Below are 26584 nucleotides of genomic sequence, written 5' to 3' on the forward strand. Positions count from 1 at the left end.
GGACAATCCAGAAATGGTCATGAATGTCAGTTTATAAGCTATCAAAGTTCTCAAATAAAGCACCTTTTGATAATGTCAATGTTTGTTGGTAATTATCTTACAAAACTAGTAAGTATTTTTGATTTATATATTAAAAGTTTTTTTTTTTATTGATTTTAGTTTTAAAAAAATCACAGCTTTTCATCACAACTTTTAAGAAAATGACCCACGAAATCAGGCATTTTAGCCCGCAACAATCACAAAAAATCCCCGCGAAATCCTGGAGGGACTGAAATATAAGTCTAAGAGCATGTTTTGAAAAAGTTTCAGGAGTGATTTGTGACAAAAGTGTAAAGGTTTACAAAACAGTGGAGAGACCAGCTTTGTCGTATGGTTTGGAGGCAGGGGCACTGCCAAAAAGACAGGAGACAGAACTGGAAGTGGCAGAGCTGAAGATGTTGAGGTTCTCCTTGGGGGTGACAAGGATGGATAGGATTAGGAATGAGGTCATCAGAGGTACAGCACAGATTGAACAACTGAAAGATAAAGTTAAAGAGGCAAGACTGAGATGGTTTGGACATGTGCAGAGGAGGGATAGTGGGTATATTGGTAGTTATTGGTAGTATCTGTAGATTCAGGTGCTGCACATCTCATATCTTCACAGCATAGACAATTGCCTTCAGATGACCATATAAGGGGGTCAGGTCGGAAGACCTTAGGGGCTATTCAACTGGCCCATGACAACCTATCCACTTTCCAGGAAGTGGAAGTGAGAGAAGAGGGTTGCATTGACAATCCAACACAATGGGAAAACACTTTGAACACATTTTATAAGTGGTGAGAAACTTGTGAATAACTCATGAAAGAATAAAGTTACGTTAAAAATAAGCACACCATTGTTTTTCTTGAGAAATTCCCAATAAGTTTGATGTGTCACATGACCCTTTTCCCTTTGGAAAAAAAAACAAAAGTTAGATCCAAGATGGCGGACATCAAAATGGCCACCATATACTAATGTGCCACAAACAGGAAGTTAATATCACCAACCATTCCCATTTTATTAAGATGTATCCATATAAATAACCCATCCTGTAAACGGCCATGGACATGGAAGATTTGTATAAATGTTTTGTCTCCTCATTTACATGTTGGTTTACCTGCCAAGCATCCAGAATTACTGGAAAAATAATCACATTTTGTCTGTGACAGATTCAGATCAATATTTTGGAACATTTACCTGAGTGATCCGGAGCAGAACATAGAAAATGACCAAAACAAGGAATGTAATGTGTCCCTCTGCCTTGGTTTGGACAGAAACTGTTTATATGAGTGGCACAAAGGATTTATGGCATTTCATTCTAACTCCTCATTGTTTTGTCCAAAAAACATCTTAGAAAATGTCTGCATTTTAATGGAAATAGTGTATATGGCTTTGTTTCTTAAATTTGTTCATGTGTTTATAAATATTACTGATTATACTTGCATTCTAAGTTGTAAGAACGTTTTGTTATGAATGTTTGTGGTTTCCACAGTAAAAAAAGCTAAAGATTTTTTACACTGATTATTTATATTTTTTTAGGTCCATTGCGTTAATACAGTAGGTTAAAAGTAAGAAAATAACTTCACACTTTGGAGGTTGTGTTGGAAAAAATGGCTTCAAACATGGTAGGTTAAACCATTTTTAGGGTGAAATATGAGTGAAAATCAAAAATTGTTTAAAGAAGTCCAATTTGGACTCCAAAGGCTAAAATAAATGACCTGTCAGCTCAGTGCGACACTTGCTGTAGAGGCTAAGCCAAGGCTTTAAGCCCCGAGGTGGTACACCGGGGTAAAGCTGACGCGCTACGTTACTTATCCGCTGAATTAAAATCAGAGCCGTCCTTGATCTTAGTGCAGGTAATTCACTTATTTTCCATGATTCCTGGCAATAATCATCATATTTCCTTTTTACAACGAATCACTCCTCCAACATGTTGACAGAATCACAGCGTTCATAAGCATTGTTGTTTTTCGCGTTCAACGTGGACTTAGCGGTCAAGAAACTGTTTCCCCCTTCTGGGTGGAACACACCTGCTGTCTCAACAAAGGTTTCAACCTAAATAGACCGCTCACTGATCCCGTGACCCAACACCATTCAGAAATACAGTTATTCATAATCTGCTCCTACACTTGCAGTAAGATTATATCGTGCAAATGAGGGTACTTGACCAACATGATTAAACACCTCTGGGTTCATAGTATAGAAGTAACGTCTGTGACACGCTGCGCCCACCTTCCTCCAGCTCTGACCCTCAGCCTAGCACTTCACTTCAGTCAGAATCAGGTAAGTTAAACAATAAAATACATCTTATACCAACACTGAGGCAGTGAAAAAATTATACTCAATGTAAAACAGTGGGTCAACTTAAATGCAAATGCCCAGCTAACGTTAGCCCATGTATTTTTTCATAGACAAACGACCTAAAATTGCTAAAGTTAGCCATGCAGTTGACCAGACTCTGTGATGTGCTACTCTGTTCGTGATAGAGTCCAAGGGAAAGATGTTGTTGTAAAAAATCAAGGAGTTCCACAGAAAGGTTACAGCATATATTGCCTCTGAAAATAATCAAAATCAAGAATTGTTAGGAAGTTAAATCAAAACTTGGAATCAGAACCGTAATCATTCAAATTCAAATAATGCCCAACCATACCCTCTACCCCTAATGTGATATACTCTCTGACTGTGTTTTTCTTACCTATTTCTTAATTCAAAAGCCAAATCAAGGTTCCTAGGAAATCTGTGTATCATTCATTCTCTCCATTTTCAATTGACTATCAAAAAGCAAATAATGAAAAACTGACTGTTTATTTAGTTTTTTATTACAACACCAAAAATGAAAAAATGTCTGGTTTTTCATATTTCACTTTTAGGCTAAGATCGGAAACATGAAATGGAAAAATGGGCAGCAGGACAGAATTTGATTTTAATATTTAATTGGTTGGGTTTAGGTGACCCGGAAGTTTGGTAAGGAGCGCTAGCAAACAACAAATGTTAGCTTATTACCGGCGACCATAGACATTGTTTGTTTACACCTTGAAGACTGGCGCTGTCTGTTGAAGCTGACATGTCAACGCAGCCGCCATCTTGGCCAGGTACTTAATTCACCCCCCCCAGTTAATTTCTTTGTACTGAGGAAGCTGTATGTCCAACAAAAATAATCAGAACTCTCTGAATCTTTATCAGATTTTCACACAGTTTGGTTTGTTACAAACAGCAGAGATGTAGTTATGATACAGGACGCTTTCACACATTAAAAATACATGATATCATGCTAAAATATTTTGTTTTATGCTCTTTAACAAAGATAGACATATAGTATGGCATATTAATAGATGCATATTTCAATATATTCCATAGTTTAATAAAGAAACAAGTTTGATTGTTCATTTAAATTTATTTTACTCTCTCACACACAATCCTGAGCCTTGTGTACACACCACATCAATAATTTCTTTATATTTTTGTGTGCTGTGCATGCACACACACGCATTTGTTTTAAAAGTCCTGGAAAAGTAATCTTTGAAAACTCTGCATCATTCCAGGGTCTCACACTGCCCTGCTTAACTGGGACTGGAGAGCTGAGGTTCACTTTCAGGAAAATGTTGAGAAAGGTCAACTGGAAGCTCTCCGCAGCTTTCCTTCAGGTTTCTGTGTTCCTTGTTGCTACAGGCTAAAATATAAAGCACTTAATAAAAACAATTTAATTAAAAACAACTTGAAAATGTTTTAGTATCCTACAGTGTATTGTAATACAGAATACACCATTAATTCCTAAACATGCAGAAAGAACTAACAGGTAAAAACAGGTTTAACAAAGTGTGATATTAACTTTAGTTTTACACATGAATCATAGACATTTCTGTTAACATGTACAGTAAAAAACATCTCTTTCTACATATTTATGTTTGTTCAATATAGATCAATTAGGACCGGATAATCCAGTCAGACCCATCAGCCATGGAGACTTATGTATTGTTTCAAGGATCAAACCGCTGTTAAACAACTCTATCAGTAGTTCTAGCGCTGCCATAGTAACCACTACATTACCTGAACTGCTGCAGAGAGCCACTTCCGAGTCACCTAAACCCAACCAAATAAATATAAAAACCAGTTTTTCGTTTTTCGATTTCGGGTTTTCGATTGTAGCCTTAAAGTGAAATATGAAAAACCAGGCGTTTTTTCATTTTTGGTGTTGTAATAAAAAACAAAAAACAAAATAATCAGTCCGTTTTTCATTATTTGATTTTTGATAGTCAATTCAAAATGGAAAGAACAAATGATACACGGATTCTAGGATTTGTGGCAGGATTTGTCATTTTTATTATCAACTTTGTTCAGAATGTTTTTTTACTTTACAATCCATACAGAGAGAATAAGTCTCTATAGCATGACTGGTGTTTTTAAGTAACTCCAAAATCTTTCTTGATTTCTTGATATTCCATTTCTGTGTTTGCTCACCGTACTCTGCAGTGCTGTAGCAGAACAACAGCTCCCCCAGGGCCAAAGCATGCCAGCTCAGAGAAAATGGGTGTGAAAGAAGTCAAAGCAATTACAAGAGACATTACAGTTGTAATCTCCCCTGACAGCAGGGAGTATTAATGAACACTTCTCCTCACCATGGCCTCTTACCACCACACAAACCTCTGTTTCTCTGGCAGCTGATGTTTTCTTTAGTGAAGCAGTTCCAGCAGCTTTTCCTGCTACTCTTAACACAGAGTAGATGATTTTTTGCTTCTTTTCACCCAGGATGAAACAGGTGATGCTGTGCAAATGTAGTCTGTCTTATTGAAGTGTAAACCATTGTTTCTCTTTACTTAAATGTACAGCACTGGTAGGGAAAATCTTTCAAGTAAACGGCTGCATCAAATTCTTCATGAAACAAATTTGCTTTGTTTAACAGTTTAGACATCAACAACCAGGAATGTTTTAATGGTCATCACCCTAACTGTAGTCACTAAAACTGGGGAGGTGGGGGTGGCGGGTGGAATGCCCGCTACATCTGCTTGACAAAAAAACAGCAGGGTTTGTCTTTTTGAGTGTTTGGGCCTTGACTTTGATGTTCAGTAGAAACTATGTCAAGTGCTGTCTGAGAAACTTAGAATCAGTTGGGACAGTACACTTATCTTTCATATATATATATATATATATATATATATATATATATATAAGTCAGCGTGGGAATTATAGTGACAATAAGGGAGGTCAATTGTTTTTTTCCTCTTGAAGTCAGTCCCAACCAATACAGACACATGCTTCTAGCAGAGGTCTTACAGTTATCCAGTATTTTCCTTCTTTTAATACAATATCTTCCATCTTCCATATAGCTATAGATTAAAAATAAATGACCTGGGGGGCTGAGGGGTGTGGGCAGGGGTGTTGGGGTTTGGGCTACCCAGGAGGACAGAGGGAGTTTGGAGACTGGGGGCGCACGGAGGCCTGTGTGTGGCCTGGGTTTCTGGCTGGGCCGGTGGGTCTCTGGGTCCTGGGCTGCTGGCGGTGGGCTCACTATGCTTGGCTGGCTTGGGTTCTCCTCCCGCAAGGGGGATGGTCCCTCTTGGCGACTTTGGGGATTCCTGGTGGTTCCCTGGCCTCGGTTGGCGCTGGATTGGTATGGGCGTAGGTGGGTCGGGAGAGGGCAAATTGTGGAGCTGGCCTCAGGGGTATTTGTGCTAGCACCTTGGTGCCCATCCCCTTCCCCCCAGCATATGCAACACAACTCATCAGTAGGGCCTTGATGTGTGGGGCAGAGAACCTTGCAGACATGGGTTGAGCACCAAGCAGATTGAGGGATTTGTGCCCTGCATCTCACCCCAGATTTCTTTGGTATTGGTGCTGCTGACCCTGTGCTTCACTGACAACCTACCTCTGTGCAAACACGCGACTGCCTTGGGGTGGTGTGGGTGTCTGTTTGCCGGGGGCTGTTATAGCCCACTGGAGCTGGATCCACCTGTCCTCTCTGCTCTTGGGTGCTGTAGATGGTGGGCCTGCTACTGTTCACAGCACTCTTTTAACTGTGCATTTCCAGGTGACATACTCGCACATATATACCCACATAACATGAATACTCTTTTTTTTCTTTGCTTTCAGTTGTGTGAAGTAGGTATTTTGTAAATTATGTATCCTAGACTGTGCAAGCAAATTTTTAACCAGCCAAACACATTCTTTACTTACTCCACAGGCAATTAAGCATTGTTTTGGTGAAGTCACTTATCAGTAAAATAATTTGTGGTCTACTAATACTTAGCAGTTAAGTCTTGAGGGTCTATTAGATGCTACTTTGCAAATCTAAGTCGTGCTGCCTTGTTGTTTTTAGAGATAAAAGGCTTTATCCTGCAACCCTTCCAAAAAAGCAACACTTGTTCAGTCTTTTTCCAATGTTCCTGACATGACATTTAACCTGCTGAGGCCTGTAGAGTCTGAAATAAAGATAATTTCTTTGAGTATTGCAAAGTTGGACCTCAAAATGAATTTGCTGGATGTCCACTCCTAGGAAGTTTGACAGCTGTCTTAAATGTTTTTCACTTGTAAATAAACTATTGCTGTAGAATGATGCACTCCAGAGAGTTTGGAAATTACCTTTAATTATTTCTAGATAGATGGGCAGCAACAATTGCTTCACTAAAGTGATTGCTGATGCATTTCTACTTTGGCATTGTGTTAACACACCTTTATGCTCCCGAGCATCAAACTGGTAAAAACTGTTTAAATAGAGGTGCGCTCACATTGATGATCAGTTAATCAATACATTTGGTCAGCAGCACCTGGCTGATACTGAACCTCTTAAATCCTGTGGAAGCAACAAGGCTAGAAGCAGTTCTTCACTCACAGCTTTTAAGGTTTGTTTTTGTCTAATAAATAGACATGGCGGAACCTGTTGTGTTTTTGTTCACTTGAGGTTAGATTTTACTAAATTTATCATCTAGTAAAGAGCAGATCATTTTATTATATTTCAATATGTAAAACCCTAGAATTCAGGAAGGGTGGAATTTCTTTTCCCCTTGACTGACCCATAAAAATTACCTAAACTGTCCTTAAATTGTAATTATACATTTCAGTCTTAACTTTTAAAGATAGCGGTTGTTACTCGGTAAATAACTCACAAGGACTAAACTTTTGAGAACCAAATGTTTTGGGTTACATTGAAGTCTAGACCTTACCTGTGTGCATTGCTGGATCTTTTACTGTTGACAGTCTACAGAAGTGTTTTCAATCTCACAATCTATTGGAGGAGTCGCTGTTATCTACAAATCTTAGTTTAACTGTCGGCAGCTTCCAATGGACAGCTTTTCCAGATTTGAAGCCCAGTTAGTGAAAATTAAATGCGACCCTAGATAATGACATTTTAATATCAAGGTTGGAGATTTCTGTTGTTATTAAAGGTACGGTCTTACAATGGTTTAGGTCCTACTTATGCAACAGAAGTTTCTCTGTCCAGTTGGGACAGCTTTTTTCCTCTGTTGCTCCTCTTCAATATGGGGTACCTTAAAGTTCCATATTAGGCCCTCCTCTGGGATCCATTTTCCAGAAATATAATGTGTCATACCATTTCTATGCAGATGACATCCAGGTCTACCTTCCATTTAAATCCTGTGGATCCCAGTCTGTGGATAGGCTACTTAAATGCTTGAGGGATGTGAGAACATGGTTGGAGCAGAACCTTCTTTATCTTAATGATAAAGACACGTGATGCAAATGGCGGAGTACCAGCTCATTGTCTGTGCTCCCGCAGCTGAGTATCTTTAAGTCTTCTCTTGGTCTGAGGTATTTTGCTTTTTGTGAGTTGAAGAGTTAGTTTATATTTAGAAGAATGCCTAGCACCCAGAAAAAACTCAACCTTACGGCAAAATCTGCCAAATTAGACGGGGAACAGCTCAGCCAATGCAGCCGTGTAGTGGGCCTTATGGGTACGTCTTATTTAATTTTTTTATGCTAGACCTCAACATTTATATTTGCTCACAAGCTTGTTTGATAACTTTATAACTCCTCTTGGTTATTAGCTGCTTGCTAGCAGCTGTAGTGTGTTACACATTTAAAGTGTCCTTGGTTTATAAAACAACCGGTCCTACATTCGTCCCTATACTTGTGTGGGGAGGGTAGCTTTCACCCCTCGGTGGGAGTAACAGGCCATAGTTTGACCCCAATGTTTTTTCGTCCCCTGTACATAGTTCTGTGTTAGATTTAAGCAAAGCAGTGGGTTTTTTGTTGTTGTTGTTTGTTTTTTACATTTCATGTCAGTCTGGTCTCAGGGAGTTGGTTTATTTTTCGATCTCTCACCTATATTCAAGCATGTGATCTTTCCTATTAAATGATGTTCAGGGATTTGGCTTCACCAAAGATTTGCAGTTGGAATGTGGGGGGGATTCATAGTCCTATTAATCGGAAGAAAATTTTAAGCTTTTTGAAAAAGGAACAGGTTCATATTGCACTTCTACAAGAAACACATTTGACGACTAATGAGCACCTGAAGTTAAGACGCGACTGGGTTGGTAAAGTATTCAGCTCATTTTTCACCAGTAAGAGTAGAGGTGTTGCTATTTAGTAAATAATCATCTTTCTTTATCTGACGTTAAAACAATTTCTGATAAGTGTGGCAGTATGTCATGTTAAAGTGCCATATAAATGGACAATTGGTCCTCCTAAATGTTTACTTTCCCCCTGTACAATCTATTGATCTTATACCTCAGGTTTTCTCCTCCTTCGCCGATTGGATTTGTGATAATACAGTAGTGGCCGGTAATTTTAACTGATACTTTTCTCCCATGTTGAATAAATCACCACCGTTACGTAACCCAATATCCAGAAGAGCTAAGGTTATACTTGACACCTGTAGCGAGCTCGGTCTGGTGGATACTGTGTTCTACATCTCAATGATAAAGCATTTACATTTTACTCCAGTGTACATAAAACGCGCAGTAGGATTAACTTTATTCTCACCCCTAAAACTTCATTAGTTAATGTTAAGACTTGTAATATTGGGGATATTATTATATCTTATCATTCACCTATTTATATTTCCTTAATTAAAGTAATCCCTAAATGTCCAACTTGACTATGGAGATACAGCGTATTTCTAAACCAAGACCCAAAGTTTGAAGAATTTATTAAAAAGCATTCAGACTATTTTTTTAAGGAGAATAAGTCTCCTGACATATCTCCTGAGTTATTGTGGGACACCATGAAAGCATATGTTAAGGGACTGATAATATCCTACACCTCTGGACTTAAAAGAAATAATAGGGCAGAACAAAGAAAACTTGAATTGGAATTGCATGAACTTCAGACCAAACATAATTTGTCCATCAGAAGAACTCGCTAATGAAATGCAAATAGTTAAAACTGCTCTGGAGTTGTTACTAACAAAGAAGGCTGACAAATCTATTTTTTTTCATGAGGCAAAAGATGTATGAGTTGCTAATAAGCCTAATCAGTACTTGGCCAACCCAACTCAGAATATCTTGTATATTAAAGATTCAACTGGTGTACGTAATTGTAATAATAAAGTAATCAACGATACATTTAAATCATTTTACAAACAGTTATACACTTCACAGTTTAACCCATCTTCAGAGCAGGCTATGAATGACTTTTTCACTAAGGTAAAGCTACCTAAATTCTCAGATGAGCAGAGGGCCGGCCTGTGCAAACCAATAACGCTAAGTGAAATTAGAAATTGCATCCAATTACTTCCCAACAATAAAGCCCCAGACCCTGATGGTTTTAACGCTGAATTTTATAAAAAGTTTAATCTCATTCTAGCTAGTCCTTTATTTGATATGTTGAAGTTTTCGTTCCAAGCTGGGGCTCTTCCCCTGTCTCTTTTAGAGGCCAATATCTCCTTGGTGCTGAAAAAGGGGAAACCACCGGAAGAATGCTCTTCATACAGACCTATCTCGGTTCTAAATGTTGACTTGAAACTTCTGGCAAAGATCCTGGCCTCGTGGTTGGAAGTGGTTCTCCCCACAGTCATTGCCAATGACCAGACTGGGTTCATACGTGGAAGGTTTTCTTTGCATAATGTGAGGCGCCTTCTTAACATCATTCAGCATTCCTCCCTGTATAATTCAGAAGCCCTAGTCATATCGCTTGACGCGGAGAAGGCGTCTGACAGGATGGAATGGTCCTACCTCTTCCACACGCTCCAAAGATTCGGCCTAGGGGAGGATTTTATTAGATGGATTTGGATTTTCTACACATCGCCTATCTAAGCTGGGATCATAAATGGAAATAGATCTCGTAATTTTAAATTGAATGAGGTACCAGACAAGGCTGTCCTTTGAGCCTATAATTATTTGTGTTAGCTATGGAGCCCTTAGCCTCTGCTATTAGACAGGATGGCAATATTAAAGGAGTTTGTTTAAATAATCATGAACCAAGGATTTCACTGTACGTGGATGATGTTCTGATGTTTTTAGACTGTCCCACACACTCTATCCCTAAATTGATAAAATTAATTGTTAGCTATGGTTCTTTCTCTGGATACAAAATATTTTTTTCTAAAAGTGAGGCTATGCCTCTCTGTCACTCACAAGTATTGGATTCAAGCATTTCATGCCCCTTTCGTTGGTCTCCAACAGGGTTCTTATACTTGGGTATAAAAATTTCACCTAACTTAAAAGATTTATACAAAAATCAACACCCTCTTTTCCTCTATACCAATGGGCTGCTCAGTGTAGGTTTCTTTTGGAATGGTCTATAGATGTCCCTGACTCCACTTGGCTCAGTTGCGAATCAGCCGCTTTAGGTCGGGTGCCTTTGCGAAATCTGTTATATATCTCTCCTGCCAGAGCAGCTGAGTTAGTAAAAGACAACTTACTCCTAAAGAACATGTTAAAAATCTGGTGCAAAATCAGGACATTGGAGGGGTATGATAACTGTCTCCCCTTGCTAACTCCTTTTCATGAGAATCCCAACTTTCAACCTGGCCTTCATTCTTGCCGAATGGGAACCCAAAGGTATAAAAGTTGTGGGAGACTTGATTCAGGGAGGCTCAATTCTTACTTTTCAACAAATTAAAAGTAAATATGGCATTTCCAACAAAGATTTTATTAAATTTCTGCAAGTCTGAAATTTTATTCAGTGTCAGCTGAAAGAGTTTTCGGGTGGTCTGGCCATCTATCCAATAGAATCCCTATTGGTGAACAATACTCAGCTGAAATCTTTCACCCAGAAAGTGTATAGAGCTCTTAACGATCTCAATGTAGAGAATGATGGTAAGGTAAAAGGCAAGTGGGAAACAGATGTGGGTATAATAGAGATTGATGAGTGGGAGGCCTTAAGCAGCCATCCTTCAAAAGTTCTGGTATCTAACTCTTTGTGGGAGAGACAATTCAAGATCTTGCATAGGCTATATATCACTTCCGAGGCCAGGCACAGGATGAACCCAACACTGTCAGAACTCTGTACTACATGTCTATCTGATGTTGGATCATTTATTTACTGCTTGTGGAATTGTCTCCATATTCAACAGTTCTGGGGCGTAATAGCTCAACAGCTTGATATCATCTTTAAGTGCAATTTGCGTCTGAGTGTAGTTTGCTAGGACTGACTGTGGATCTTCCTGCTGACATTTGCAACAACAGCCTCTTGCAAATTCTACTCCGTTGTGCTTGGAAATGCATCCTGGCCGTATGGATCAGTGATAAAGCCCCCATCCTCAACAATGGAAGCAGAGGGTGGCCGGCATCATCCCGTATGAAGTGTTCTCTGAAGCGTTGAAGGACAACCCCGTTTTATTCTATCGGACTTGGGATCCATTCCTTCCCTATCTAGGAGCCACTGCATCCCACAGGATAACATCAGGTCTTCTAGACCTGGCCTGGTATAAACACGCAGAGTGAGAGTTTGATATTGAAATAATCTGAAACTTTACTATGTTTTATGTAAGTTGTACTTCCCTTTTGTTTTTTTCTTTTCTGTCTGTTCAGGTCATTGTCCAATTACTCATTTATCATACAAATATTAATGTCTACTGTTACTGGTATGCTTATCTTTTACATTATTGCTGATACTGTTTTGTAGTCTGTCTTGTCTGCTTTGCAAAAGAAGTTCAATAAATATATGTTTAAAAAAAATAAAAAGAATCTTTGAGTGATTTTTGATCCTGATTTTAAATTTAACAAACAGGTCAGTGCAGTAGTCCAGTCTAGCTTTTGTCGTCTGAGGCTTATAAGTAAAGTCAAGGATTATCTCCCTCATAATGTCCTTGAGAGGGTTATTCATGCTTTTATCACTTCTAAATTGGACTACTGCAACTCTCTTTATTGTGGGATGGACCGGTCTCCTGTTTATCGTCTACAGCTGGTTCAGTTTTCTGCTGCCTGTCTGCTAATGGGGATTAAACGACGTGAACATATCACCCCCATTTTGTTTTCCCTTCATTGACTGCCTGTTTCATTTAGAACTATTTTTAAGATCTTGTTTTTTATTTTTTAAATGTTTAAGTGGTCTGGCACCTCTTTAGCAAGTAGATTTCTAAGATCTACAGATCAAAAGCTCTTAGTTATTACTAGGACTCAGTTTATGACCAGGGAAGATGGAGCTTTTTCAGTTGCAGGTCCTCTGCTCTGGAATACTCTTCCTTTGTGTGAGGTCTGCTGGATTTTCAAATGATTTTGAGTCTCTTTTAAAAACTTATCTTTTTACACAGGCGTATAATTCCAGAGAGTGTGAACATTAGGCCATCTGTTGTTGTTGTTTTATGAATTCAGTGCCAATTATGTAACTTCTCTTATTGTTTTGTATTATTATTGTTTCCTTTTAGTTTTGTTATACCTGTACAGCACTTTGGTTTTTAAAGTGCTTTTTAAATGACTAAATGATGATGATGATATTGGAGAGTATTTAACTTTACTGGGGGAAAAAAAAACTATGGCTAAAATTACAGTGTCAGTGCTCAGAATGGGTGTGGAGGTCAACATGCTTGACCAGTTAACCAATGCCATAAATCTTGTTGTACTGTAAGTTTCAGACACTTTTCTCCATATTTAGCCTCCGCTCTTCAAGAATTGCCTTCAGGCCTGTCTTTGTCTTCTGTCCTACAGAAACCGAGAATGGATCTTGCAGACACCTATATCACCTTTGTTCGGCAGAACCAGGACATCCTTCGAGATTGTATCAGTGACGAGCTCTACATTGAGACATTGTTTGATGTGAGTTCTCTTAATGACATCGCTGCATCAGTCAAATTAATGTTACAGGTGAAAAACCATGTGTCTAGTTTCAATCTCATTTCAATAAATATAATTGGTCAGTTGGTTAATTCACAATTCTATTTTTTGTAGCAACGAGGTTGTAGTGCCATTTCAAAGCATTTGCCTAACTTCTTTCTATTTTGATTATTAAGGCACTCAGTCTGTGTAGTGTAAATTGGTGTTACAATAACAATAAGTCTTTATACCAGTGTACTGTTAAATACAAAATAATAACTTGCTCCTTTGGCTTTTACTTGAAAAAATTATCAAGTACAAATGGTAAAAACAAAAGTTACACTTTGTTACATTTAATGTAATGTTGCAATAAAACTACAGTTCAAAAGTATGCTGGACTTTAAAAGTATAATAGGTAATTTACCTAAAATGTTCTCAAACTCTTGTTTTTCAGAAACCATAAAATATTGATAATATTAGCATGATGAATTTAAACCACCTTATTCTTATTCTTATTCTTATTCTTGGTGGAGTTACTGTAAAATGGATAATAGGTGTGAGTTCCAGTAAGATCACAGAAGTAGCACTAAAAAGGGATATGTCTCAGTAACTAATTATCAAGAACGTTATTTTTCTTTGGTGTAACATGGCTGTCATATAAACATGTTTTTTCAAGATCCTTGGGGCACATAAGCTTTAATAATTATGGACGACTAATTAAACTATAAAGCTTTTGATTACTGCTTTAAAACATATGTTACCTGCTCCACACTTGCCTTCCCAATAAGAACAATGTCCAACAAAAATACAAAAGGTGAAAAGGGAACTACCTACAACATACTAACTGCAGCTGACACAAGAAAACATCAAATGTGTCCCTTAATGAGGAGGAAGATGAGCTGTAGCTGATTTGGCAGAAAATATCAAACAAGCTATTACCATCTTTTAAGGAACAGTTGGGCTGAGTCAAGCAAGTTTTTCAGAGCTTTCTCGCCATCCAGCCAGAGCTTACGGAGAGACGGGCAGCAGCTGAAGAACAGCAGGCCACAGACCATAAAAGCCACATCCTTGTGCCAGAAAACTCTGTGGCCAATTTACAGCAAGAGAACAAAAAGTTGCTGTCCAAGCTTCTAGACCTGGAAGGGCACTCCAGATGCAACAACATTAAAAATTATTGGAACCCCAGAGGGTGAGGAGGGAGGCTCCATTCCAATATGTAGTTCCCATGTGACGAGACACTCCTGGACACTGCCATTCTCATCGCCATTGCAACAGGCAATAGCTTGAGCCACACCAGAAGAGAAGACTTTTTTCAGTCACGGGATATTATTGACTGTAGTCGCAATGGTAATTTTATGATGGGTTAAATGATTTTCTAACCGCACAGACGGTTTGTCAAAACATATTTTTCTCTACATTTCAAAAATCAGGAAACATGAAAGACCTCAAACAGAGGAGTTGAGTGTAGAATGTCGGTGAATCAACCGCACGGATCAGCTTTCGAAGACGTCTAGAATCTGCTTGGACCACTTTTATTCTGGTAAAAATAACATTAACAAAAAAGTTCTGTTATGTAGTGTTAGAGTATAATTGTATGTGTGCTAAAATTACTGGTTTCATGATTTAGAACGTCTCTACTATAGATAACTTAGCTATGTTATGTGCTAAACCCCAAAGCTAACGTTACGGTTAAAGAATTAAATTAAAAGTTAACGTATTTTGTCAGTGATATAACAAATAGCACAATGATAAAAATTGTTACGGTTGAATGATAGTTAAAAGTGTTAAAGAGCTGGGGCCATTTTAGGTCTGATTCCATGTCATAAACACTCTGTCGACAAGGTACGCCTACATGTATAATATTGTTATAACTTACCTTGCCAGTCACCAGAACTTTGTTATTAATATGGAAAGCTTGGACATCCAAATTCCGTTGAAGCACTAAATGTATGAGTCCATTGCTTTCAGGCCACGTAGCTCCTCCATGGCGTAGGCTTTCTTCGTGTACACTAAAATATTTAACAATGTCGTAGTACAAGATGGGCAGCAAATTGTTGGTCTTGTCAGACATTTCATGATTTTTCACCTCAAATGGGTCAGTCCCAACAGTAGCAATCTTCTGCAGATATCTTTACCTCGAACACTGGTCAAGAGTAAGTTAATATATGGATTCAGTTTGCTTTGAAGACATTGTTGTCTAGCGCAAGAAAAGGAGATCCAACATTCTCTATGCTCTCTACATGACAACAGTTTTTGTCAACATAGGAAAGGCTTTGATTGAATACTGTATGTAAAAGATCTCTAACTAATGAATACCACCCTACCGTATATTTAAATGTTTTACTGTCAATTTGCAACAGTCAAATCAATTAATTCATCCTCAAAAATGATGACTTCCAAATCCTAGCTCACAACATCTGAAGCCAAATAAAGAAAAAAATTTTGTTCACAAACTAAAGCCAAAAAAGGCCTAAAACCAAAGAAGAACTTGTAAAAGTGGAAAAGAAATGGTGGAATTGTATCTCTAAGATCCTCCAGAACCACCAAAGCACAATATTTCATGTGGCTGTTAGCCATTATTACACATTTATATTGAGTATACACAGTTTTCTCATGCAAGATTGGCAATAAGGTTTGATAATTTCAGAGATGTTTATGAGATGTACAGTAAATTCTTTTTAAATCTCTTCAAATGGAGCTCACAGTCAGGTATTTACATGGTGTGATTTTCCACTTTCAGAGCAGCAGCAGGTTGCTTTGATACTGAAAACAATGACTGCTTCTGTTGACCTATTTATCACTTAGGAACACTGAGGGCATTTGGCTCGCTCTGTTGGAGCCAAAAACCCTTTCGCACCTCATCCCATCTATCCATCTTACCCTTCCTCCAACCCATGCTGTCTGCTGTCTGCACAGACTGCTCCCACCTGCCACATTCAGATTTATAAGAATATTTTAGCAGTGAGTTGTCAAACACGCCTCAGCTCACTATTGTGAGCAAATGCAATGACTCAGACATGACAGCTCAGGACTTTGTACACATTAGCAGCACGAAGCCGAGCGATAGATTTTTGCCACCCGCCGGCTCCTCTGAGGGTTCAGAGTTAGCTCTGTGCAGCACAGCACTGATTTGTGTGTGTATCTAGGTTTGAGGAAGAGGGGTGGAGGACAATGAGTCTAATAGAGCTCAGAAGCTCCCAGTCATGCACCAAGTAGGAGGTGACAGCAGGGCCTTGAAGTGTCTCCACAAAGTCCTTTAGTATCCATCACGCACACATTTCCACCTCAACATTTTGTGTGCAACAAAGAAAGCAAATTTTGTGTTTGACAGCAGCATCAGGCCTCCTAACAGGAGTGTTTTGAATGTGGAATTGTCTTGTTTATGTGCCTCTCAGCAAGTCAGTCAAATTCATTTGCAGCTCTTCTCGAAACACACAGTTTGTCAGCATCAGTGTAGCACAGAGAAGCCATGCAAGATGCTTGAAAGGAGTAAACAAACACTGAGGTCATTTTTTTTTTTCTTTTGAGTCCATGTAAGCTTCTACCTAAAGAAAAAAGGAATAAAGGAGTATACAGTTGTGTGTGTGTAAAAGTATGGGCATTTATAGGCACACACGCTAACATATATAAGACAATATTGGGATCTTAGTAAAAATGTTAGGACATGAGTGGTAGTATTTAAATAAAAATAATTTTAAATATTAGGACATCAGTAATAGTTATAGTTTACCCAAATTTCATTTATTTTTTAGAAAAGGAAAGTTTGTACTTTGGAAAGAAAAATCACACTGAAACTATTGACAACAGAAAATACGAATGGCTTTTCTTTTCTTTTTTTTAAAAGTAGATAAATTAAGAAAAATGTGGGACTTAATAATTTTGTCAACACCAAAACAAGACAGTTTGTTAAACGTTTCAGTTATGTCATTACTGTAGCACCACCCAAGAGCCAACCCCCAACCCTAGAATTATCATGTTTTTGACAGGCCTAATGACAACTCATCCTTCCCTCCCCCACATATTCCCCTCCATCTGTTTTCACTCTTGTGATCTAATCGGCTCAATTAAAAGCCATCCATCGTTCTCAGTTTTTTGTAACTCTTATTAAAGCTCACAAGGCAATCAGCAGACTGCTGATTAACCACTCATTTGAAAGTTGTTTGCCAGAAAAAATATAGGTTCCTCTGAGTAGGCGACAAGAAAGAAGTCAGAAGATATCGGAGTAATTTTAACATCTCTTGGCATCTGTTCTCTCAGCACCAGGCATTTGACAATAGACCTATTAGCATAAAACACAATTACAGTGTTAAAAAAAATGTTAAGCGACCTCAAAGAAATAAAATATTTGTGCAAGTAACCTTAACCCTAGGCTAAGGTAAACAAGCACCATATATTGAGAACAAACAGGATAACTTATTGTCAGAACCAATCAACTGATACAAGGTAATGCAATTACTAATAAGTGACACAAACCAATTTATCAATAATAATAATAACCAATATTTTTTCTAACTACACCAATTTTTTTTAAATATATACTGTCAGGATTCAGACTGTACCCAAGTGAGCAGCTCGGCAACAGACAGACTCGGAAACCAGAACGTAATGGTAAGTGAATTTATTTACAGTGAACAGATATATACAGGTGAGATCTGGAGCCAGGACCTGAGGAATAGAGGATGTTGTGAGTAAAGTGTCTTAAAGGAGAGGAACAGTAGGTATGGCGCAGGTAATCTTTCCAGTGTTTGCTCTTACAGTACAGGTGAGAGTCCAGGACACGGAGGAGAAGACGAGGTAAGGTCTTTCACAGTGAAGGTCCGGCGGAGATTCCAGTGAGCGGCAGGTAAGCTGAGGTGGGCCTCTTCTGATGAAGGTGTGGTGGTGATTTGGAGGGCGGCAGGTTGGTTTCGTGATCCTAGGTGGCAGCAAGAGCAGGAACAGGCAGATACGGTGGTGCAGGTGAGTACTTAACGGCAGATATTTGGGTGCAGACCAGACTGGTTCCAGACAGACAGGTAATCCTGAAAACAGGTTCGAGGTAAAAAAAAAACAAGAACGAAGGTCACAACAAGGAGTTACAAAAATAGCAAAGTTTCACAGAAGCTCTGCACTTTACCACATGGCAAACAATGCTCCACCACTGGTCTGGTTCCCACTGCAGCCTTAAGTACTCCTCTCCTGATCAGCCTGATCCATTGCAGATGTGGGAGGAGTGGTGACGAGGCGTCAACCACCTGCCCAGGAACGCCCACCAGGAAGCACTCACACACACACACAAACCACCAATCACCACAATATACTATGTACAATATATATATATACACACACACTTAGATACATATACATAAAAATGCAAAAAGTCAATAATAATAATAAAATAAATTAAAAAATAAATATATAAAATTAAATAAATAATAAAAAAGATGTGTTCATGTTATGTGGGTGCATGTGTGCTAGCTAGCCACCTGGAGATGCACAGTTAAAAAACCAAAGAAAAAAGGTGCTGTGAACAGTAGAAGTCCCGCCATCTACAGCACCCAGGAGTTTAAAGGACAGGTGGATCCTGCCCCAGAAGGCAGCAGCAGTCCCAGGCAAACAGACACCGGGCACCACCTCAGGGCAGCTGTGTGTCCACACAGAGGTAGGTCACCAGCGAAGCACAGGGTCAGCAGCCCCCAGGACAAAGAGATACGAGGAGAGACACAGGGCACCAGCCCCTACCCCCAAACCCAGCCACACCACTGCCTCCCTCCGTGCAGGCGAAGCCCAGGACCTGACCCACCAATGGGGCCCTACACCAGCTACCAGCAGAGAAACCGCCCAGCACCCAACACAGTGGGCAGGCACCAGTCCACCGCAGCAGCTGGAACCCAGAAGGACCAAGGTGAAAGGGCATATAGGCATCCCTCTTGTTGGGCCAACCCCCTGAGGGGTCTAGAGGGAGGGGACGCCCATTGGAGCCCAGCACAGCTCGGGGGACCCCAGACGAGCCCAGCCACGAGACCACCACTCCAAGACGTGGTCTGGGCACCCACACGAACAGCCCCACATGAAGGGGCAGCAACACACAAAACCCAAAACCCAGCCTGCGCTAAACTAGTATAGGCATTGTAGAGCCTGACTACTGTGCAAAGTATTCTCCAGCACATCCCAAAGATTCTCAATGGGGTTAAGGTCTGGTCTTTGTGGCCAATCCATGTGTGAAAATGATGTCTCATGCTCCTTGAACCACTCTTTCACAATTCGAGCCCGATGAATCCTGGCATTGTCATCTTGGAATATGCCCGTGCCATCAGGGAAGAAAAAATCCATTGATGGAATAACCTGGCCATTCAGTATATTCAGGTTGTCAGCTGACCTCATTCTTTGAGCTCATACTGTTGCTGAACCTAGACCTGACCAACTGCACCAACCCCAGATCATAGCACTGCCCCCACAGGCTTGTACAGTAGGCACTAGGCATGATGGGTGCATCACTTCACCTGCCTCTGTTCTTACCCTGATGCACCCATCACTCTGGAACAGGGTAAATCTGGACTCATCAGACCACATGACCTTCTTCCATTGCTCCAGAGTCCAATCTTTATGCTCCCTAGTAAACTGAAGCCTTTTTTCTAGTTAGCCTCACTGATTAGTGGTTTTCTTAAGGCTACAAAGCTGTTCAGTTCAATCCTTTGAGTTCCCTTTGATTGTGCATGTGGAAAAGCTCTTACTTTCACTGTTAAACGTAGCCTGGAGTTCTCCTGTTGTGTTTCTTAGATTTGATTACACCAAATGTTTAAGTGATCGCCGATCATGATCATTCAGGATTTTTTTTTGGCGACATTTCTTCTTAATGGGAAGACAATAGGTCCCCACTATCCTTCCAGGTTTTAATAATGGGTTGGACAGTTCTTAACCCAATTTTAGTAGTTTCTGCAATCTCCTTAGATGTTTTCTCTGCTTGATGCATGCCAATGATTTGACCCTTCTCAAACAGACTGACCCCTTTTCCACGACCACAGGATGTCTTTCAACATGGTTGTTTAAGAAATGAGAAGCAACTCATTGCACCAGTTGGGGTTAAATAACTTGTTGCCAGCTGAAACGTAATTGCTCATGCAGTAATTATCCAATAGGAGGCTTGTACCGATTTGCTTAGTTAAATCCAGGTGGCGACTTTTTGGGGGGCCAAGCAGTGTATATTGTAATCTATGTGCCATGTAGTTTCTATAAAAATGTGGAAGTTCCAATCCACTTACATTTTTAGCCTTTTGTAATATTTTTAAATTGATCCATGGGGGTTTTGATATCAATAAAAATTTTGACATGATAGAATCTAAGCTTTTAAACCAAGTCTGGGATGGCTTAACTGGGATCATAGAGAAGATAGAATTTATTTTAGGGAGAACCATCATTTTAACAGCAGACCCCCGTCCCATGAATGAGAGAGGGAGAGTTCTCCACCATGTGAGATTGCTTTCTATTAATTTGAGTAATGGAACATAATTTAACTGTGTCAGCTCATTCAGGCTGTTAGAAATATTGATGCCCAGGTACCTGATGTTTCCAATCTGTAAAGAAATGGAGAGATGGATATTAGAGGAGATAGGAAGGGCCTTCAAATTGTTCCAATTAATAGTGTAGTCTGAAATTGTTGAGTTTATTTATTAAGGTTATTGTCTCTGTAAGAGAGGGGTTTGCATTCTTCAGAAACAGCAACACATCATCTGCATATAAATAAATTTTGTGTATGAATTCCAGAAATATTTTTACATTTACGAACTGCAACCGCCAGTGGTTCAATAAATACAGCAAACAGTGAGGGGGAGAGAGGACAACCCTGCATGGTGCCTCTTTCCAGTTTGAAGCTTTGTGAAATCCAGTCATTTGTTATCACACAAGCATTGGGTGAGCTATATAATAATCTGATCCATGTCAAAAAGTTATATCCAAATCCAAATTTATTTAAAGTGGCAAATAAAAATTTCCTGTTAACTTTGTCAAAAGAATCTGTGTATGGTTCATTCTTTGTTTTTTTCATTTCAAAATAAAATTCCAAAAACAAAACAAGAATGCGTTTTTTTTTTGTTTTGTTTTTTGTTTTTAACCCTCCTGTTGTCCTCGGGTCAAAATGAACTGCCACTGTGTTAAAACCCCCCAAAAAATCCACTAAATGTTATTTTTTTAACTTGAAATTTTAAGACTTTTCCTAGATTGGCCCAAACAATAGATAAAGTTAAATGTTGCTTTTATTCATATTTCCATATAAGCTGTACAAAAAAAGTTACAAAGATGGTCTTTGGGTTAAAATGACAGATGAGGCAAATAGAGTTGAAATCAAGGTCACAGAGTTATTTACAAACCACAGAATGTTGCAAAGTTTTGGTTGTGTCTCAGATCAATCAGTAGCAGAAGTAAACAAGGCAAATCAGGTGGTGTTCTCGCAGACTTCAGAAGACCACCTGTTATTTCCAGAGGTTATAAAGGTGCTGCATAACAGGACCCCGAATTGTGTCTGTGCTGAAGCCATGAGTGTGCGTTATAACACTGAAGAGGCTTTAGAGGTGATTTTCTCACATGTCCAGCAAGACAACTCTGATTCAGAAGAGGAAGTGGAGGATGTATCCGAAGAAGAAGATGGAGAGGAATACAACCCAGAGCATGATGAATCATCTTCAGAAGAAGAAGAAAACCCTGAAGCTGAAAGTGAGACTTTCCTTTCAAAAAATGGCAAAATAACGTGGTCCTCGGCGGCATATGACCAACACGGCAGGCATGCAGAACAAAACATTGTAAAGATGACCCCAGGACCCACAAGGTATGCCGTTTCTCATGCCCATGATATTGTTTCTACATTCTACCTGTTTATCACACCAGCAATAGAAAAAATAATCCTGGAGATGACAAATCTGGAGGGTTTTCGCAAATATGGAGACAGCTGGAAAAAGATGGATGAGATTGACCTGCAGGCCTACTTAGGGCTGCTAATCTTAGCAGGTGTATACAGGTCCCGAGGTGAGGCTGCAGCTAGTCTATGGGATGCAGAGAGTGGAAGGCCAATTTTCCGAGCCACAATGCCACTCAAACTCTTTCACACCTATTCAAGACTGATACGATTTGATGACCGTGAGTCAAGACCAGCAAGACGTGTGACAGACAAACTTGCAGCCATAAGAGAGGTATGGGACAAGTGGGTGGAGCGGTTGCCCTACCTCTACAATCCAGGGCCTGACGTAACAGTGGATGAGCAACTGGTTCCATTTAGAGGTAATCTGTTTTCATATTTGTAATAAAAGTGATTTTCTCTATTGATTTCTTTGACTGTTTTCTGTGACACTGATACTAATCACTGATGTCTTTGTCTGTCTTTTGTCCAAAGGTCGTTGTCCTTTCCGGCAGTATATGCCCAGGAAGCCAGCAAAATATGGGATCAAGTCATGGGTGGCTTGTGATGCCAAATCAAGCTATCCTTGGAAAATGCAAGTCTATACTGGGAAGTCAACCAGTGGATGCCCAGAGAAGAACCAGGGGATGCGAGTTGTGCTTGATGTGACAGAGGGACTGAGGGGTCACAATGTGACATGTGACAATTTCTTCACCTCTTACGAACTCGGACAGCAGCTCCTGAAGAGGAAGATCACCATGGTTGGTACAGTTCGAAAGAACAAGCCTGAGCTCCCACCTGCACTGCTTGCGTCAAAGGAGAGAGAGGTCTTCTCCTCAAAGTTTGCCTTCACGCCCACCACCACTCTAGTTTCCTACCTCCCGAAGAAAAACAAGAATGTAGTTCTTCTGAGCACACTGCACAGAGACGACGACATTAGCGATCGTGAGGACAGGAAGCCAATCATCATCCTGGAATACAATCACAACAAAGGAGGTGTGGACAACCTAGATAAGGTGATTGGAACATATAGCTGCAGAAGAATGACTGCCCGCTGGCCCCTGGTCATCTTCCACAACATCATTGATGTATCCTCCTACAATGCCTTTGTAATTTGGAGAGAGACCAACCCGACCTGGATGTCTCGTAAGCACAACAAGAGGAGGGTGTTCCTGGAGCAGCTAGGAAAGGCACTTGTAACTCCACTCATTGAAAGAAGGAAGCATGTCCCCCGCACAGAAGCCTCAGCAGCAGTTGTGAAAGCTATTCAGAGTGCAGCAGCTCCTGATCAACCTGAGGATCCATCTACCACAGCCACTTCCCCAGCTAGGGCAAGTAAGAGGAAGAGATGTCAGTTCTGCCCTCAAAAGAAGGACTGTAAAACACATACTGTGTGCTGCAGGTGTAAGAAATATATCTGCAAAGGTTGTGCACTTGCATACTGCCCTACATGTGCTAATTAGTTGAATGGGTTATGTTATTTTTCATATTTTTGTATTGTACATTCTCTTAAATTGTTCACTGGAGAAAAGTAAAAGAAACTGAGTCATTGGGATGAATAAAAATGCATTCGAAACTCCTTTTTGCACATTTTTTTCTTTTCTTAAGCTATAGAAATTCAAGTGGAGAGGGAAAACTCAAGTATTCACACATTTTGTGGTGAATGACAATATGCAAGATGAAATTTGGTGTTTAAAATTCAATTAGGCTGCTTATATTGGGGGTTTAGTGAAGACGGGTCATTTTGACCCAGAGGGCACAGGGTGTATACAGAAAATGAGGACAACAGGAGGGTTAAAATGAAATTAGAAAAACGGCAATTGCAAAACTAAAAAAGGGGTACTTTTTTTTGTTTTTTTTTTAACTGCAATAGTTAAACCAAAGACAAGCTTTTATTTTGCTGCTAATGCAACGAGACCTTATGGCGGAACCGGAAATGAAGACCTGAACTCCCGGCACATAACTTTTTCAGTTAACAGTAGGTGGCGGTAATGTAAACCTTCAGTTTCTTGCCAACCGCCATTAAAATCCACAAGAAGAAGAACTTTTTCAGTTAGCACTTCAGAATCTACCAGTTTAAAAATGGATACATTTGTCTTATTTAGAGGGAATCAACGCATTTCATTGAGAGCTGATGATCTTACCGCCAACAAGATTTATTTAATATTCCAAGTAAGTAATTAAATCAGTACATTACCGCCACTATAATGTTCTACAGTTTTTGTTAATGTAATGTTCTACAGTTTCAGGCTGTAGAACATTCAGGCACTTTTGGCCAGTGGCTCAAAAAGTGGGTATGCACTATATGCGGTGCATAGAAGCTTGCACTAGAGGGGGCACCAAAGCGGTGACGGTAAAATTGTTTCTAGTTGGCATTTTTTGTTTTTAACAGCTAATGTGCATGTATAAATGATATGATTACTGATCACTGTTGAGGCACCCCTTAACTCCTTCCCCTTCCCTCCTGTTGTGTGGTTTGACTGTTGTATATTTAAACCTCCTGAACACAAAGCTCATGTCATATAATACCAAGTGATTAATTTTTAAATATTATTTATATAGAAAAGGTGCACTAGCAAGATGTGTAATTTATTTAAAGCTATTAAATAGACAAACACAGGCAAGGGATGAAGAAGACAGACATGAGGTCAGTGATGACAGCTGCTGTAGAGGAGACCAGTGATGACTTCAGGTAGGGATTATTAAACTAGTCCTTTTGGGAAAATTAGTGCAGGCAGACATGGCAAGTCAATCAGCACAGAGCAGAATGTAAAACAGAGAGGTGCAGAGAAGAGGGCTGGGGCAAGGCCTAATGGCATTCGCCACACAAAATGGAGGACTCATTGAGGCAGTACATGGTTGAGAATGGCCCACAGAAATGTTCTGATGGCCATACCCAAGATCATGTATTGTATTTTATAAGTCCATGAATAAATAAGATTTATACACATAAATGGGGGGGTTTGGGGGTGCCTGTAATGTATCTGCATACCCCTAAGAAAGTATGTAGTTGCACCCCTGTGTGTGGCATTGAGTCACAGGCTTTCCTGAAGTCGATCCAGGGGGTGGACAGGTTTGTGTGTCTGGTCTTACCGTCTTGATTTATGGTTCTGTCGACTAGCCTACCAGTGTTGTATGTATGTGTATGTGTTTCTGTTCCTAACTTTTTCATAGTTAACTATCATCTATAACTGCAGTCTCAGATATAGGGACGATTCTGCTTCATAATGATTTTAAGCCGAATTTGGCAAACACACTTTCACTACATAAAATACTTCACATATGGTTCTGTTTTTTTTTTTTTTCCTTTAGAAAAACGCACTTCATGACCTTGTGGTGACTTTTCAGGGCCTAAGATGAGGCTTTGTGCAAGAGTAAATGTCTTTATTCGTTCAGCACAACAAAGAAATCAAATTAGCACCCGTTATTTAGCATGAACTTTCATTTATAAGTTAATATACATTTTCTTGCCATTTTTACTGAGGGAAAACAACTTGATTATTTTAGAATAATTAGGAGCCTGTATGCAGGAGGTCAGAGGTTTCTCACACTGTAGATGGAATGAAATGATCATGAACATGTTTTGGCTTTTGTCAAGAGCATGGAAAAACCTTTGAACTTTTTTTTTTCTCTTAAATGGAAAGTAATTACAGATCTTGTCATTGTAAGAAATTAGCTGGCTGATGTCTAGCAGCGCAAATCTGAATATTGCAGGTCATTATTGTGTCAGAGCAATTTCCCTCTGCATTCTTGTATGACTGGTAATTGAATAAAGTCACGAATGTGTGCATTTTACCAGCAGAGTTTTTAATGCTGCATGTAAAAGATGGAACCCGATTTTTTTTCTGTCTCTTTTAAGTTCAAAGCAAAGCCATGAACTCTTCCCTTGACATGCAGTATTCACTAGTTTCCAGTAAATTGGTGTCTTTGAATAAGTAAATGTTTTACCCTCTTTGAGTTTTGCTGTTTTCATGCTGCAGATCCGTTGACCTTGTGTTGTAGTGTTGTTCACAAGACAGAAGCAAGGCAGACGTTCCCAGCAAGTAAACGCTGATCATTGACTCTGAAGGCAAAAACACTGAAATGACTACTATAGGCTGTCCTTGATAAAAAAAAATCAACTTTAACTATATTTACATTATATAGTTTGGTTTTTATGTGTGTGATGTCTGAACCTGTAAAAAATAGACTGCAATAGTGAATTTAAAAAGTGTTTGTTTGTAGTGCCTGACATTAAAATGGTCTTAATGATGCTTTCTGCAGCAATGTGCTCAAAGTGTATGGTCACAAAGATTCATACCAGAAAATCAGCTATATAGGTATTTAATCTTTTTAAAGTAATACACCATAACAATTTCTGCGGAACTTTAAATTAAAATTTATTACAAATGGATAACCTTTTTGCAATAAAATTAATCTTATACACATACGTGTGTGTGTGTATGTATGTGTATATATATATATATATATATATATAGACGGATGGTTACAAAGAGAGGAAAGGTCATCCACACAGAAGGGATCTCACTCCCAGAAGGAAAAATAGCAGACATT

General features: G+C 39.4%; 1 protein-coding gene across 1 annotated transcript in view; it reads left to right on the forward strand.

Annotated features, from left to right (window-relative positions):
- Nucleotides 1–26584, forward strand: part of cadps2 (Ca++-dependent secretion activator 2) — a 311669-nt gene that overhangs the window by 278343 nt on the left and 6742 nt on the right. The window contains exon 24 of the mRNA XM_037980923.1: nucleotides 13060–13167. Coding sequence (XP_037836851.1) covers nucleotides 13060–13167 — 108 coding nt within the window. The remainder of the gene's footprint in view (nucleotides 1–13059; nucleotides 13168–26584) is intronic.

This window comes from Kryptolebias marmoratus, linkage group LG17 (assembly GCF_001649575.2).
Source record: "Kryptolebias marmoratus isolate JLee-2015 linkage group LG17, ASM164957v2, whole genome shotgun sequence".
NCBI classification, from domain to species: domain Eukaryota; kingdom Metazoa; phylum Chordata; class Actinopteri; order Cyprinodontiformes; family Rivulidae; genus Kryptolebias; species Kryptolebias marmoratus.